This window comes from Chroicocephalus ridibundus, chromosome 1, assembly GCF_963924245.1.
Source record: "Chroicocephalus ridibundus chromosome 1, bChrRid1.1, whole genome shotgun sequence".
Lineage (NCBI taxonomy): Eukaryota > Metazoa > Chordata > Aves > Charadriiformes > Laridae > Chroicocephalus > Chroicocephalus ridibundus.
The window spans coordinates 119017164-119031728 of record NC_086284.1 but is presented as its reverse complement, the minus strand read 5'-3'; the positions used below and the strand labels follow the sequence as shown (position 1 = coordinate 119031728).

Here is a 14565-nt window from a genome sequence, read left to right as displayed (position 1 = left end):
TTCACTTACAGTGGGAGGGACTTTGTTCCACAGGTCCCCGTCTTGCAATCCTTCAACTTGGGAGGCATGAGGAGAGAGGCTGGCAGTGAAGACCGAGGAAAAAAGTTGTTGAGAACCTCAGCCTTCTCCTCGTCTGTTGTTACTAGTTTGCCATTCAAACTAGTATGGCAAACTAAGATTCATTTATCCCCTTCATGAATTTGACTCTGGTTTCTGATAGAAAATATATATTTTATTAAACTGATAAATTGCATTCTGTTTTAGCTAAAACAACAAGAAATAGCAGCTCCATTCAGCAGAAATGATCCAGGAAACGTGAATTTCTTCATCTCAATAGCTGCAGAGTGCTTCTTTGTACCACAGAATCAGTGCCTACATTTGCACCTTTAATTCTCACAAATAAAGGCCCTGGGTTGTCTCCTTGACGATGAATGTCTGTTGAACAAAACCACAGCTAATTTGTCTGAGCCCATGTCTGAGCCCAAATCCTGCTGAATTCACTATTTTTGCACACCCGTTTTTCCTATTAAAAAAAAAAAAAAAGGAAAGAAGGCTGCAGTTTGTCCTCTCACTTCCATTGCATAGAAAGGCAAGATAGACTCATCTAATACCTCCTCCTTCATTTATAACTTCAGACTGTGCCTGGCTGTAACGATCTTTGCAACATTTAGCACAACCCCTGCTAGTCTGAAAATAGTATTCAGCGTTTCATTTGGAGAGCCTGGTACTATTTGCGTTGTTACTTGTGTGGCACGATGTTTGTTAAGTTGTATTTTTCCAACTAATCTGACCCTGAGGAACATAACACAACGCAGAGCTAGAATCCGCTCCCATAATATCACTAGATACCATTTCGGACATTAGCATTCAGTGAGTATTTGCTACATCATTTATTGGAAGACGTATATATTTAACTTGTCTGTGGACAGCTTATGACCACAGATACTGAATGTCTTGTAATTTACTGCCAGTGCATATCTCCATTAAATTATATGGACAGAAACCTAATGTCAGAAATTTAACAAGTTGGTTTTGCTGAAAATTTGACATAAACTACTATTGGTTTTATTTGCTTTACTACTATTACAAAGCCAGTTTACGCTGCTAATTTCTAAACCACTCACAAATATTATTTTGGAGCCAAACGTTTTTCTTGGAAACAGCATTTTATGAGGCTTTGGGCAGCAGTGTGTGCTTCGTATTGGGCTACATCAACTGCAAAGTGAGAGAATATAGCCTGCTGAGCGTTCTCTTTGCAGCAGCCTAGGTGATTTCCCTAAGCTTTAATCATGTGGTGCCTAAAGAAAGCTGAAGATTTTGCAAGTTTAAAAGCTGAAGTTTGCAAGTTTAAAAAATCAAAGTTGCTTTCCTGATAAATCTAAAATGTATTTTCGTTTCCACATTTACTCCTGTTGTCAGAGGTCATTGATTAGAATTATTTATTCACCTTTCAGAAAAATGTTATGTTTCTCATGGAAACAGAAACCGAGAATTAGGTAAACATCACGTGGTGAAAATATTCGAGTGTAATTGAGTTTAAGAAATAAAACTTTGGTGTCACAAGACAGGATATAGAGAAAAAAATTAGCCTAATTCTTTTTCTGTTCATGTAGTAGTTGGACAGTGAGAACCAACTGCACTGTAAGTAGGTACTTTGTCAATGTAAAGATTTAATATTATGCAGAATAAATTCATAAAAAGAGCAAGTGTCTAGAGACCGGATAATTTCAGGTGTTATTTTTTAACTCCTAAATGTCCTACAAAAAGCAAAGAGAAAAACATGAGGCATAAGAAAATAATTTTTTTTTTTCAACTACAGAGTTGCCAATCACCAGAGCATGTTACAGGTAAAACTGTATAAATTTTGTGACAATAAAAACATACACCAGACATACAGAAGAGTGTCTGAGGCTAGATACTAAGTGTGCTCTTTTGCTTTGCTTCCTCCTGAACACAGTTTAATATCTCTTACATACATAGCGCTGCTGCTGAGTTCCCTGGGACAGATGGATGGAGAGAAATTCTGAATTAGATGCAGGATTAAGCTAAATAAAGCTAAAGAAAAAATACGTTCTAGTTCTGCGTTCAAAATCCTGTCATATTCAAACTTTAGTAAATTGCAAGTGTTTGATAATGCCAGGTCCTCATTTTAAAATCATCTTCCCTTGTAAACATCTTCCCTTCATCATACTTGAGACATGGGTTATGGTTTTTCGCTTCACAGGCGCGTTCGCATCTGATGCCCTTGCTAAGCACGAAGGAAACTATTACAAAGTAATCGCAACATGTGAGCAGTGAAATGTTGTCACCCATTCGGCAAGAACCCTGGGTGATGGAGCTTTAACCTCTTTTCTCTGTGCTTCTCTTTCAGCTTCTGATATGGCTGCGGAGCAGGGACAGATTCTTGTAATTGCCACTGCTGCTGTTGGTGGATTCACTCTCCTGGTCATCCTCACTTTGTTCTTCCTCATCACCGGGAGGTAATTAAGACTACAGTATTCTTATTTACTCACGGTCAGAGTCATCCAGAACTAAGAATTTAAGAATAATAGTTAAGTCGTTCACCACATTTTCAGTGCTAAAATAAGGGTTAGGCACAGAGTGGTGAATGTCCTCTTTGTTCAACACTGCTCATATTCACGGTTCTATTGTGAGAGTTGTTTTGTGTAAAAAACCCAGTTTGGGGAGCTAAGCAATTATGTGAACTCAGGAAATAACTTGGCTGTTTTTAAAAAAAGTTTCTGGACCTCTTGTCTGCAGAGTGAGAATTTAAAAATACAAGGTACCTGCACCATCAAGGTTCTGACATTAGAAGACCAAAAAAAACCAAAAAACAAAAAATCGCAGTATTTTTTACAAAATCTTGTAACTGTCAATTGCAAAGCTTTGGAGGGTGTAATCTTAGGATTTTTGGTGTCTTGGGGCTGGCAATGTAGCTTGCTGAAGGCACTTGAGTGGACAATTTTTTATTACTTTTACTATATTAAATATATATAAAAAATCATACTCAGTTAATTACGTCTTTTATATGCAAATTTCTGCATCTAGTAAGAGAAAACATGGGAATTAGGCAATGAAATTAAACTAAGGAAAACTTTACTCCAAAACATTAAGATGATGCCACTGCCTGTGAACAGAACTGGTGAACAGAAAATAGCTTCCAGAAGGTCCTGTTTTATTGCTTTTGGCATTTTTTTTTTTCTAACTTGTATTGAATATATCCCAATTAAATCTACATTACAGCAGTACTGTTGCACTGGCAGTGGAATTCACTAATCTGAACAATGATTATTTTTTATAACTACCCTGATTCTTATACTTACAATTCTTTTAGTGCAGTGCTGTGATTGTCCACCTTCCTTCAGTTGATGTGTTGATCAGGATCAAATAATGACATTATGCAAACTGGATGAGAAAGCATTTTGATTTGAGAGGCCAGATGCCATAATCATTACACACTGAAGGTTTTAAGGGAACTCACAAATTCTAATTGGACTTGCTACAAAACACACGGAGAGGTCGGAACATCAGTCCTTGCAGGAGCTCAGATCCCCGCAGGCATAGCTGCTTTCATGGTGGTCTGTTTCCATTTTCACTGAGCCTCCAAGTGTTTCCTGTGTGATTTCAGGACTTCACCTGCTTCCACCAGGAAGCAAAGCAGAATTTAAAAGGATTAAAGCCATTATGTCCCTGTCTCCTCTGTGAGACATCAGTGGCACTGCAGTGCTGCCATGGATCAAGAAGGCCAAGAAGCAGGTTGATATTCTGTAGAGGAACGGGCCTTCGAGCAGAGGAGTCCGGCTCGTAGCTCCTGCAGTAAGCTCTGCAGGGCAGGTTGTGTGGGCTCTGGCCCCCCTCTACCCTTTTCCCCTCTCCCTCCTTCAGACACATAAAACAGATGGTGGAAGAGCCTCCAAGTGAGGAGGATTCTCTATGGAGTTTCCTCCTTACCTAGCTTGGGGACAGAAAAAACCCAGAGTTGGGACGAGATTCTGCGCTATTCCTGTCCTGGTTGAGAGCCCGTGTTTCCACTTAGAGAAAAGATGTTACACTGACTCCTCTGAATGTGATAATGGTCATCACAGTCGGGGCTGATATCAATAGACGATGCTGCGCTTTCAGATTTGTAATTAAGTTTCTGTTTTGTTGGTATAGCATTACCTCTAACTTGAAAAGAAAGTGAAGTTCTATCAGTGTAGGCTGGAGGTTTTATTTGCAGTACCCCAGCAACCAAATATGGCACCACAGTAGCTACCATTATGTGAATTAATGTTCTCTCTGCTAAATAATAAAACCAGTGAAGTCTAACATTCTGTTGAAGTTAATGGAAGCAGTTAACGTCGGAACATATTGTGACCTTAGATAATCTTAGAAGCTAAGTAAATATTCCTATAATTACTACAAACACTGACAAACAGTAGGGTCTTTCAGAAGAGAGAAGAATTATTTGGACAAACGCAAACTTTCAGAGAAAATTATTGTGTGGAATCCTTACATGGGATTCTGAAACATAACTCAAAACAGCTCAAACTCAGGAATGAAAAAAATATGGAAATGGGTTTCTTTCTGTGTTTATTCCTCCTGTTTGCTAATGTTAAGGATATCAGAGATTCTCCTAGCTTTCTAACATCTTACTCAATGGGACTGTTTCAATTATGTAAGATAAGAATTCATTTTGAGTGCTGCTTAAATGCAGTGATAAGAGTGTATTCTACAGAAGACAGAGAAAGAAAAATTTGAATAAATACTCAATTTGCTCTAGGACTGGAGGTAAATTTCTGCTTGAAAAATGGGACTGGTACCCTACAGATGTGCTCTGCTTCACTGTTTAGAATTAGCAATTTGATGAGCTGTCGAGTCACAGGGCTGCTGATGAGTCTATTCATAGTGGAGAGGCTGGGTTAAATGAGCACCTGCCTCTGCACTTTGCTGAGTGATTATCCACCAAGAGCAAGCAGGAAGCACGGCTGGCAATTGCAGATAGAAAAATGAAAGCCACAGAGACTTCGAGGCCCAGGATACGCAGTGAGACGGGGCTCCCGCCTAAATGCCAGGAAATGCGATGTTAAAGCTTGGTGTGATTTGTCTTATCAGTACAGAAATTATTCCTCTCCGATTGTTCTGTAGCTGGTACTAGCAGGGAACGGGGAACTGGAAGATCCCTCTGCTGGTGACTCACTGGCTTCTGTAATCAAGCTTTGGGGCCACATGCATACGTAGGACAATTGGACAGGGTTAAAGCCTTGTTTTTTTGGCTGTTCCCTTGGGCAGACACTTGAAGTGTAAGAGCTTGTGTTCAGTGTTCTTGGCAGTTGACACTCTACAGACCAGTTGTTCAGATCCTAAAAATGGCACCGGCATGCTTAGTGGTCCCGGCAACTCGTGTAGAATCTAAAGATTTCCACAGAAGCTGAGAATCCGCTGGTTGCTCTTTCCCTTCATAAGCATACATAACCATGACAGCTTCAGAAGTTTCTGCCCTTCCGGTGTTCGTCATCACCTCTGCAGCAATGAATGAATTTGCGAGTGTTCCTACTCTGTTTCAGTAGTTTAAATGAACCATTGAAATGAGGTGGTATGTTCACATATTTCTCATATCTCCCTTGTTAGTATTTTAATGGATATGCTACCTATAATTGTAGTCTATTTTATTTTATAAGGCTGGTAATGAACACATAGAGGCCAGTCATTTTTTTCAAGCTGATGTTGGAACTGAGTGTCTGTACACCAAAACACATGTCCACACGTGCTGCTGCTCTCCACTGGGGTCAGTGCCCCAACAGCCCTTAGCCCTTAGTCTAACCCTCACACCAAAAGATTTCCGTCCAAATCATGCTTCTTAGGCTGTTCAGTGAGTGAGAAAGAGCTTTAAGACCAAGAGAAAATATTTTGTTTTGTCTTGACTGAAACCGTTGCGTCTATCATGTGACCCTCTAAATCAGCATTAACAGTCCTGCAGGTAGGCAGCATTCAGGCTGGGGGAGGTTTCATTACAGGGACCCTGAAAACTTGCCATGTGGCACTTTTCTCCAACATACCCTTGCATTCTCAGGTAAGGTTGCTAGCTATTCACAAACATGCACAGTCATGTGTTGTTTGCCAAAGATTTACAATTTTATAGCAATCATACAGGCATATGCTAAATCACCATATTCACATAGGAGGGTATGTATTGTTTATCCTATATGATAGCTGCTATCTTAGAAGAAATGACAAGTCAGTGCCTGACTCAGACTGCACAGAGCTACTCAGAAAAAAAAAAAAAGTGGTCCTGATGTGAAAAAATATTTTATTTTTTCATGAAACATGATGAAATCGTAGAAATTATTATCCTAGGAAGAAAACGTGAGCTTTTTTGACCCACTGGGTATGAGTTAAAAGGATAAGGTTTAATTAGCACAAACCTATGTATGCCAACAAGAATGCAGGGAAGTAATAATTTAATAAAGTATCAGGATTCTTTGGAGGAGTCAAACTTGGAAATAAAGTATTGCAGCAATCTTGAATTTAAGTAGTCATTTTCATACTAATCATTCAACCTTGATTTATTTTTATTTGTATCTAATCTGTTTGTAGCTCTTCATGCACATTTCTCTCTTTAGATTCCTAACTAAATATAAATTCCAAATGCAAAAATTTTGGCTTTCGTAAAAGTGCAGCTAAAACTTAATGTACATTTATTTTATGCATGGCAAGTATTTTAATTAAAACCTCACTTGTTTTTCTTAAAAGATGCCAGTGGTACATAAAGGCCAAAATGAAATCTGAAGAGAAAAGAAGGGCTCATTTGCAAAATGGAGATTGTAAGTAGTTCAACACTGCGTTATATAATATCTGTATAATGTTTTAAATGAAGAATGTTCATTGTTTTATGTACAGCTTTTGCCCGTGATGTTTTAATCTGGCCATTTGAATAGTTCCTTATTTTCTGCACTGTCAAGGGTGTTTATTTTTATTTGTATGTCCTCTTGAACAATTTCACTGAATTCACTCTGGCTAATAAGTTTTTTTGATATTCTGTTAATAATATTTATCAGTTTTTCAGGTATGTTTCTTTGAATTCTCAACTGGTATGGACGATATTGAATTTCTGCCTCAAAATTCCACTCTTGGAGACTATGTGCTTTATTTGTATCCAATTCTATTTGTCTTTAGGGATTTACACTTCCAACCACCCAAGAAATAAAAAGTGGAATCAGTTGCCTTCCCTCATGTTACTGCTCACTATGAGATAAAATCCTGGCAATCTCTCATGGGCAGTATATTAGTTTGTTTAGTTTAGTTTAGTTTAGCTACTTAGTTTAAATTACTGGCCTTACTGTTTTATGTTAGAGTATCTTTTGAAAGTTTTTATTTATTCAAAGGGTATTACATTTTATTATTTTTTTGTCTTTTTTTTTTATAACATCCCTGAAAATACTATGATCAAGACAGAAATTAAGTCACCAGAAGTAAAATCTTTTTTCAGGTGACACCACTATATCCAGCCAAGTGGCTCTTTCTGTCAAGGAAAAGGGCACATTTTCCCATAAAGGATACTTCCTAGGAAGATTTGTTTGTCATTTGTTTACAAATATGTTCAGAAGGGAAAGAAGACAAAAACCTTCCTGCTGGAGAGTTTGATATATGCCTGTGAGACCGTGACTGAATTTGAGAAAAACCTCACTCAGTGTCTTTCAGGCCAGGGTAAATGATGACTGTATTTCATGTTGACATAAAGCTTCATCTCAGAGGCTTCTCATTCATTTGCAGTTATCTCAACATCAGACTTGAGGGGGCAAGTCTCTACTCATGTATGTGCTCCATAGAACCAAGGAGAAAGAGGAATTACTGTGATTTACCCAAGGAGCTAGGACTGTATTGCCAACAATACTCCCTCCTTTACACTGAGCACTCAGCGCCTCCATAAGAAGTACCTCCTTCATGACAGCAGCAATCTTTATCTGACTGCTGACTACTATAGATTTGGTCTCCAGCATCTCAACTTGAAACAATATGTGGGGCTGCACAGTCTCTGCTGGGATCGGTATAGGGGTGACGTCCCCTAGACTGGCTGAAGCTGTTTTAAAAAAAGCTCTGCTGCAAAACTCACACTGGTTAGCATCGCCTGCTCCAGTTCCCAGCTTTGCCATGTCCATGTTTTGCATCATGTGCTTCTGTTGTGTGCAGAAGATCTCCTTTTCATCCTTTCTCTCTCCCTTGGGAGCTCAGCATGAGTCAGAGGAAGATTTCAGGAAATAAACTCTCGGAAGGGAGTTAGGAAGGGGTCCGTGATCTTGCTGATACTATGATATCCCATGATGTCTAGTGTCCTCCCCATTTCTGTATGGTGTGTGTACTCTATCAGCAGTGGTCCAAATGGCTGTTGCACACTACTTAATGAAGCCCAGCCACATTCATGTATCCTCAACATGTGTTCTTCCCCTAATGCATTTAGGCTTATGGGATAATGAGATGCTTTAGACTCAGCTACTAAATGATAAGAGGAAGAAGGCTGAGAGGTAGTTAATTCTTTTAGAAGAGATTCTCTGGACCCAGCTGCAGTACCCTCCTCTTTATCTACATCAACTTCTGTTAATGAATTGAAAGTTTTCCAGAACTTAATCACCACATCGCAGCAGCCTAAAAAACTTCCCATCCAGATAGTCCAAGAGAAACAACATAAGTTCTTGGACATGCCATACTCAAGAACACGAGATATACTACCCATGCCAGAAAATGATGGGTTGCTGGAGCCTGCCAAAGCAATCTGGCACCAACACACTATTGCCACAGCCATCTCCAAGGAAGCAGACAGAAATTATCAAAGCCTTGTAAATGGATTTGGATATTTTTGTTCTTGTCTTGCACCTGGCTCTCTGGTTGTTCAAGCTGATCAGAACAGAACAAAGCAGCACAGTCCTCCAGGACGCATCCTCAGAGAAAAGGATCTCAAAGACTGGACCTGTTTGGCAAAAGGAATGTTCAGCCATCCACCCGTAAATGAAAGGAGCAAATTAGAAAGCACTGTTTTCAAAGTAAAGGACAGATTGCCTACATTGCCCAAGGAGCAGCAAAGGGGAATATAAACTGCTTTGGCAGTAATCACTGTTAGACTTCAGGATCTGCTTTTCCTGTATCTTTGAGCCCTCACTTGGTGTCTCTGTAGACACCCTTTCAAGTGACCAGCTCAGAGCTCATATTTTCTCTCGTGACTTGCTGCAATTTCCAGATTTACCAGCTGTACTTGAAGCATTCCTTAAGGATGTGAGATAAATGCAGAGACTCCAAGGAGCCTCTTCAGACTAAAATACTAAATAGCATTTGGAAAGGAAGTGCTTAAAATAAGTAAATAAAAACCCAGAATGTGCTTTATCTTACACAAAATAGCGTTTTCATTAAAACTTAGCTAGGGCTGTTATTTTTTCCTAAGGAGAAGTTTCCAAAAACTTTATTGTCCTCTTAATTTTCCTGCCTGAAATGCTACACCTCAGGACAGAGACCTCTGAGACAGAGACAAAACTGATTAAGAGTTTGACACTATCTTATCAGTTGAATACCAAAGACTGAGTTTTGTGAAGGCCTTTGACTATTTGCTCCTGTGAGACAGGATAAACTCTGGGACCTGTGTAGCTGGCAAACATGACAATAACTAGAAGTATAAATAGCTTTCAGAGAACCTAATACCCCTATTTCCTCCATTCTTTGCACTAACACTGTTTCTCAGTTATCGTTGCAAGCTGAAAGGTTGTTTGACGTAACAATGCACTGCAGCAACGCTGAAGAAGTATCCATGCTTTCAGTCACCCTGAACATCGCAGGAGATTTGAGCAGGGTCCAGCAGGACCTTGCTCACAGTTTCAACCAGTACTTTTGAATGCTTTTGCTAGTGTTGAGTTGGCAGAGGCTTATTCTCTGTCTATGGATTTGTAACACCCAGCTCATCAACGTCTCAGAAGCCTCACCTAAAAAAGCCACTTGAAGGATAAGAGGAAATGCTTAAGTCCGTGCACAGTCAATCTTTGAAGGCCCTGGTGCTGCCAGCAAATAGGGACAACTCATGCATTCTACAGTTCGTTTCTGTGAAACCAGTAGCAAGCATTAGAATTTTGGGTCATTATCCTCTTCCATTGGGTTCTGGAACTTTAAATATGGAAGATTTAATATATTATTTCTAATCCTTTCAATTGTCTAGTCAACAAACAAACAAAAAACATTATTGTTACAATGCGTTAATGTAAAAGAATGCTTGATTCCTAGTATTCTCTCTTTTTTGCAGTACGTTTCCCGGGAGTCAAAACATATATCGATCCAGACACGTATGAAGACCCATCTCTTGCTGTCCATGAGTTTGCAAAGGAGATAGATCCTTCAAGAATTCGTATTGAGAGAGTTATTGGGGCAGGTAAAAGTACATCCAATTTAAAAAATGTTTAGACATGGATAGGCTGCTTTTCTTGAGTCACCATAATAATGCAAGTGGTCAAGTATAGTACAAACCATGGGCATATTTCTCTGGTAGCACCAGTTCGTTCTCAGGTGTGGTGTACATGAGATATTGTATTTGGCTAATATTCCAAATAGAGTTATATTCAAATAAAGAGTTCTTTACAGGCAGATTCTCTAAAGTGATAGATTTGTCCCAAACCTTTTTTAAGGCTTTATCAATTTGGGGGGTGGGATAGGTTTTGGGGTTGTTTTGGTTGGTTGGTTGGTTGGTTTTTGCTTTGTTCCAAATGTACTCAAAACACTGTGTCACTCAGCATTTGTTATAGTTGGTGACACATATTCTCTTGTCACTGAGGCGGAGATTAGATCATAATCTCTTTCTGAGGAGAGGTAAGATCTAGACTATAGAAGAATGAGCAAAAAATATTCTCAAATAGGAAATAGGAGGAGTACAAGGGGGAAAAGGAGAGGCTGGCTTGGGACAGGCACTCCTGTAGTTGTGTGGAGAAAGATCATTGGCAGAGAGGGGGAAGAGGAAGCTCTGATGAGAAGGTGTAGACAGCATAAAAGGTGATTTAGCCCCAACAGAAAGGGAAGGTGGGAGAGATAAGAGTCTGTGTCAGAAATTTTGGTGAATGTAGGAACAGAATCCTGAGCTCTAATTCCAGGTCTGAAATTTTGTTTCCTCCTATGAAAGATATTAATGCTATGTCTTCGGTTTACACAATAGGGATATTTCTCTGTGTGCTTAAGATATTAAGAGTGATTGGATTTTGTAAATCGCTGTCTTAAAGGTACTTATAATACTAATTACACAGATGTTTTGGATTCACCTCACTGTAATTTTATTTCAGTAGCTATAATTAGTATGTTCCATACCCCAATGCCCATCTTTGAGCTACCCATTCTGGGCTTTCTTTAGCAATACTGTTTTATTACTTACTAAGTAAATGGCAACATACAAATGCGTTTTTTTAACCTTATTTACTTTCTCTAACTTTAATGCCATCAAGAACAAAATAAAATAATGCACAGTACAACAGACTGCAAAAATCAGAGTTACATATTGTGGAAGGGGGTCAGCGGAAGAAAAAATATTTTAATTTGCTTATAGTGAGCCCTCCAAAGAACTCATGCTAACAAGTATTGTCAGGAAAATTACTATCAGAAGACCTAATGCACTGTGATTCTTCTTTTTATCTTTGTTTCATATGTCTTAGTCGCTCAAGAAAGGAGAGGTATATTTCACTTGAGATTCCTATTTAATGATACCTTACTACACTGGTAGCAATGGCTAAAAAGTGTTTTATGCACTAGAAAATATGATGCAAATAATGTAACAGAAATAAAACTGGTCTGTTAACAAACAGGGGAGAGAAAGTATCGACCTGGAAGTAAGAGAGAAAATTGTTTTTCACGCTGCAGTCCATATTGCTAGAGTACTTTAGAGTTTACCTAATTGCTTAAGCTAGATAATATGTAGCTGGCACTGTGCACCATTGGAATTATGAGCTTGAGAGAGCCCCCAGAGAGCTGACTTCTGCAGAAAACATTCTATCTGATTTCTTTTATTTCTTCCTTTTCTTCAGACATACTACAGATATTGATGTCTTAGATTATAAAGCATATTGAACTACGTTAAGCACTGGTATAACTGCTGATGTCAAAGGAGTTGAATACGACAGACAAGGACTGAGTTTATTGATTTTAGTTCAGTTGAAAATTGTGTCCTTATTCTCAACTTAATTCATTTATGAAAATTCTTTACTCAGTTTATCTCTCCCTTGTATGCACGGGAGTGAATTTTCGCCTGCTTTGACATATTTTATTTTTATATTTTTTATCTTCTAAAATTACTCGGGTAATCTGCCATATTCAAAGATATTTGCCTAGCAGGACTTGCAAACTGGTTGCAATGCGATCTAAACCCATTTCCATGCAGGCAAGATACAAGTTAAATACCATGCCTGAGGCATGGAGAGTACAAATTCTCACAGAGTTCTTCGATACCTGCTAGGGGACGTAACATATCATTATAATTCACAGCAGTCCTAAAGCGTTCTTTATGCCTTTTGTCTGATTCTGTATTAAACTTTGCAAACCTACATAAAATGGATTTCTTATCATAGAATAACTTTTAAAAGATGTTAATAATTTTCATCTAAGTCAAAACAAAAAATTAAAATCTTTTTCAAAATGTAACATTAAAATCTTTTAAGTGAATTAATAGATGTATTTCTTGAATTTGTTTTGCGTGAACATTTTATTTTGATCAATGATTTTAATTTTGAATTTCTGTAACTTTAATTTTTCAAAACAAAAATTATTTCCATTCAAGAAATAAAAGGTTTCATTTTGAAAATGTCAAAGTGGAATATTGCAAATATTTGAAACTTTTTTCCTAGCATTTCCAGTCAAGAAATTTTTGAAACTGATCTTTTCCTGAAAGCAATTTCAAATTTTTCAATGGAAAAAGTCATATCCAAAAGCTCTTGACAGTTCACTAATTGCAGTGCAGATGGCTTTGACACTCAAGGCAAGTATTTTTTCTAGCTTCTTTTTTCATCCTGCCCAACCTTGTACCCAGGTTATCTTTTGAAGTATTTAATAATTATCATCTCGGATGATGTGAATTGGAAATGTACACTATATTATATGCTGATGGGTAATCTATTGCAACTATCTGAGGATGATACCATCAAATCAGAAGGAGTCTATATGTCCATACATTCAGTTGTATGTAGATTTAATAAAAATTCCTTTTGCAAGTTCATATCATTAGATGGATGATAATAGCAAATACAAAGCAGTAACAAGCTAGGAAAGGATGCTGAGCTCGTGAGATTACTTTGAGAAAAAATGAATTAATGCACTCGCTTGTCAAAATCCTTTTCAAGTCCTTCTAGTGGTCATTTACTGAAATCAGCCACTATATTCTACGGAGCCAGTTAATTGAAACTTTGATCTCAGCTCTCCCAGTCTTCCCCTCTGGCATGCTTTTGGTATTCCAGTACATCTGCAAACTCTCTGAATTACTATCCTTCCTTCTGGTGCTCTCGTGAAAATAAAGCAGGTAAAATACAGGCTTTGCAAAGTCCTTTCTGAATTATTCATGCTTTACTTACTCTATGTGTAGACACAAGAGAACTGGATTAAAGTGACAATATCTGCATGCAAGAGATCTGCATTAAAGTAACAATATCTGCACATAAATCCGGACTCAAGATGGGTATGTAGTCAGGTTACTCCCCCTGAGTCACTTCCCGTCATCTCCTACCTTACATCTGGTTCATCTGAGAAGAAAAATACTGTTTTGTAGGCCTTTTGATTGAATGAAAAATTATGCAGATTAATAGCTGTTAATGGTCTCTCTTGTTAGTCTTCAAATAACTTCTGCTCTTATCTTGGTTCAAACTAGAGGGTAAAGGTAGTAGGGGAAACAGTTTAGAACCAAAAAGGAAGTTGCAGTTTGATCAAATATTCTTAATAGCAAGCAGATTAAAATACCAAAAGCACGACAGAACCTATTTGTAAGTGTAAGTTTATGTTTCTCATGGTAACATCAATGAAATAAACAGGTATTAATGAAGTTCACATTCTAGCAATAGTAACAGTTTAAATGGTGAAATTGATTAGTCCATTCCCTTTTATTTTATCCACTACTTATGACAAAGTTTTACTGTTGTTTAATTTGATAGGGTATATTCTTGGATTCAAGACTCTTGGCCAAGGTTTTTTTATCACTAGCATTAAATATTCCATGAGCTCTCCCATTGATTCATTACAAAGACCACTGGGTGCCTTTTTGCCCATTCCCACAATATGCCATCTATTCATTGCTATAGATTTTCTTCAGATGGTCCCTTTCAGCCACTCTTCATGTTGAGCTTGCTGCACCTACTGACATGTTACCATATTGCTTGACTTTGTCCTGTCTATGACACTTGTTTCTGCCCCATCGCTTCTTGCTCTTTGGTTTATGGCTTCAGCACCTTTTCATGGAAGGAATTCCCAGAGGTACTTTGTCAAGTCTGTCTTAAAAGTTACAATTATCCTCTTATTTTCTTTGTTTAAGTGTTGAAACTCAAGGAAGAGGCCAACTCTTTGATTTTTCACAGAGAGTACACATATTCTTTT

General features: G+C 38.1%; 1 protein-coding gene across 5 annotated transcripts in view; it reads left to right on the top strand.

The window, feature by feature from the left end:
- The window catches only part of EPHA6 (EPH receptor A6), a 527645-nt gene that overhangs the window by 391858 nt on the left and 121222 nt on the right, over nucleotides 1-14565 (top strand). For 4 of the 5 annotated variants that reach the window (XM_063348777.1, XM_063348795.1, XM_063348787.1 and 1 more), the window contains 3 exons: nucleotides 2372-2480; nucleotides 6733-6803; nucleotides 10259-10384. In XM_063348777.1, coding sequence (XP_063204847.1) covers nucleotides 2372-2480; nucleotides 6733-6803; nucleotides 10259-10384 — 306 coding nt within the window. Of the gene's footprint in view, nucleotides 1-2371; nucleotides 2481-6732; nucleotides 6804-10258; nucleotides 10385-14565 lie in introns of those variants that run through there. The other variant, XR_010072880.1, reaches the window with a different exon arrangement.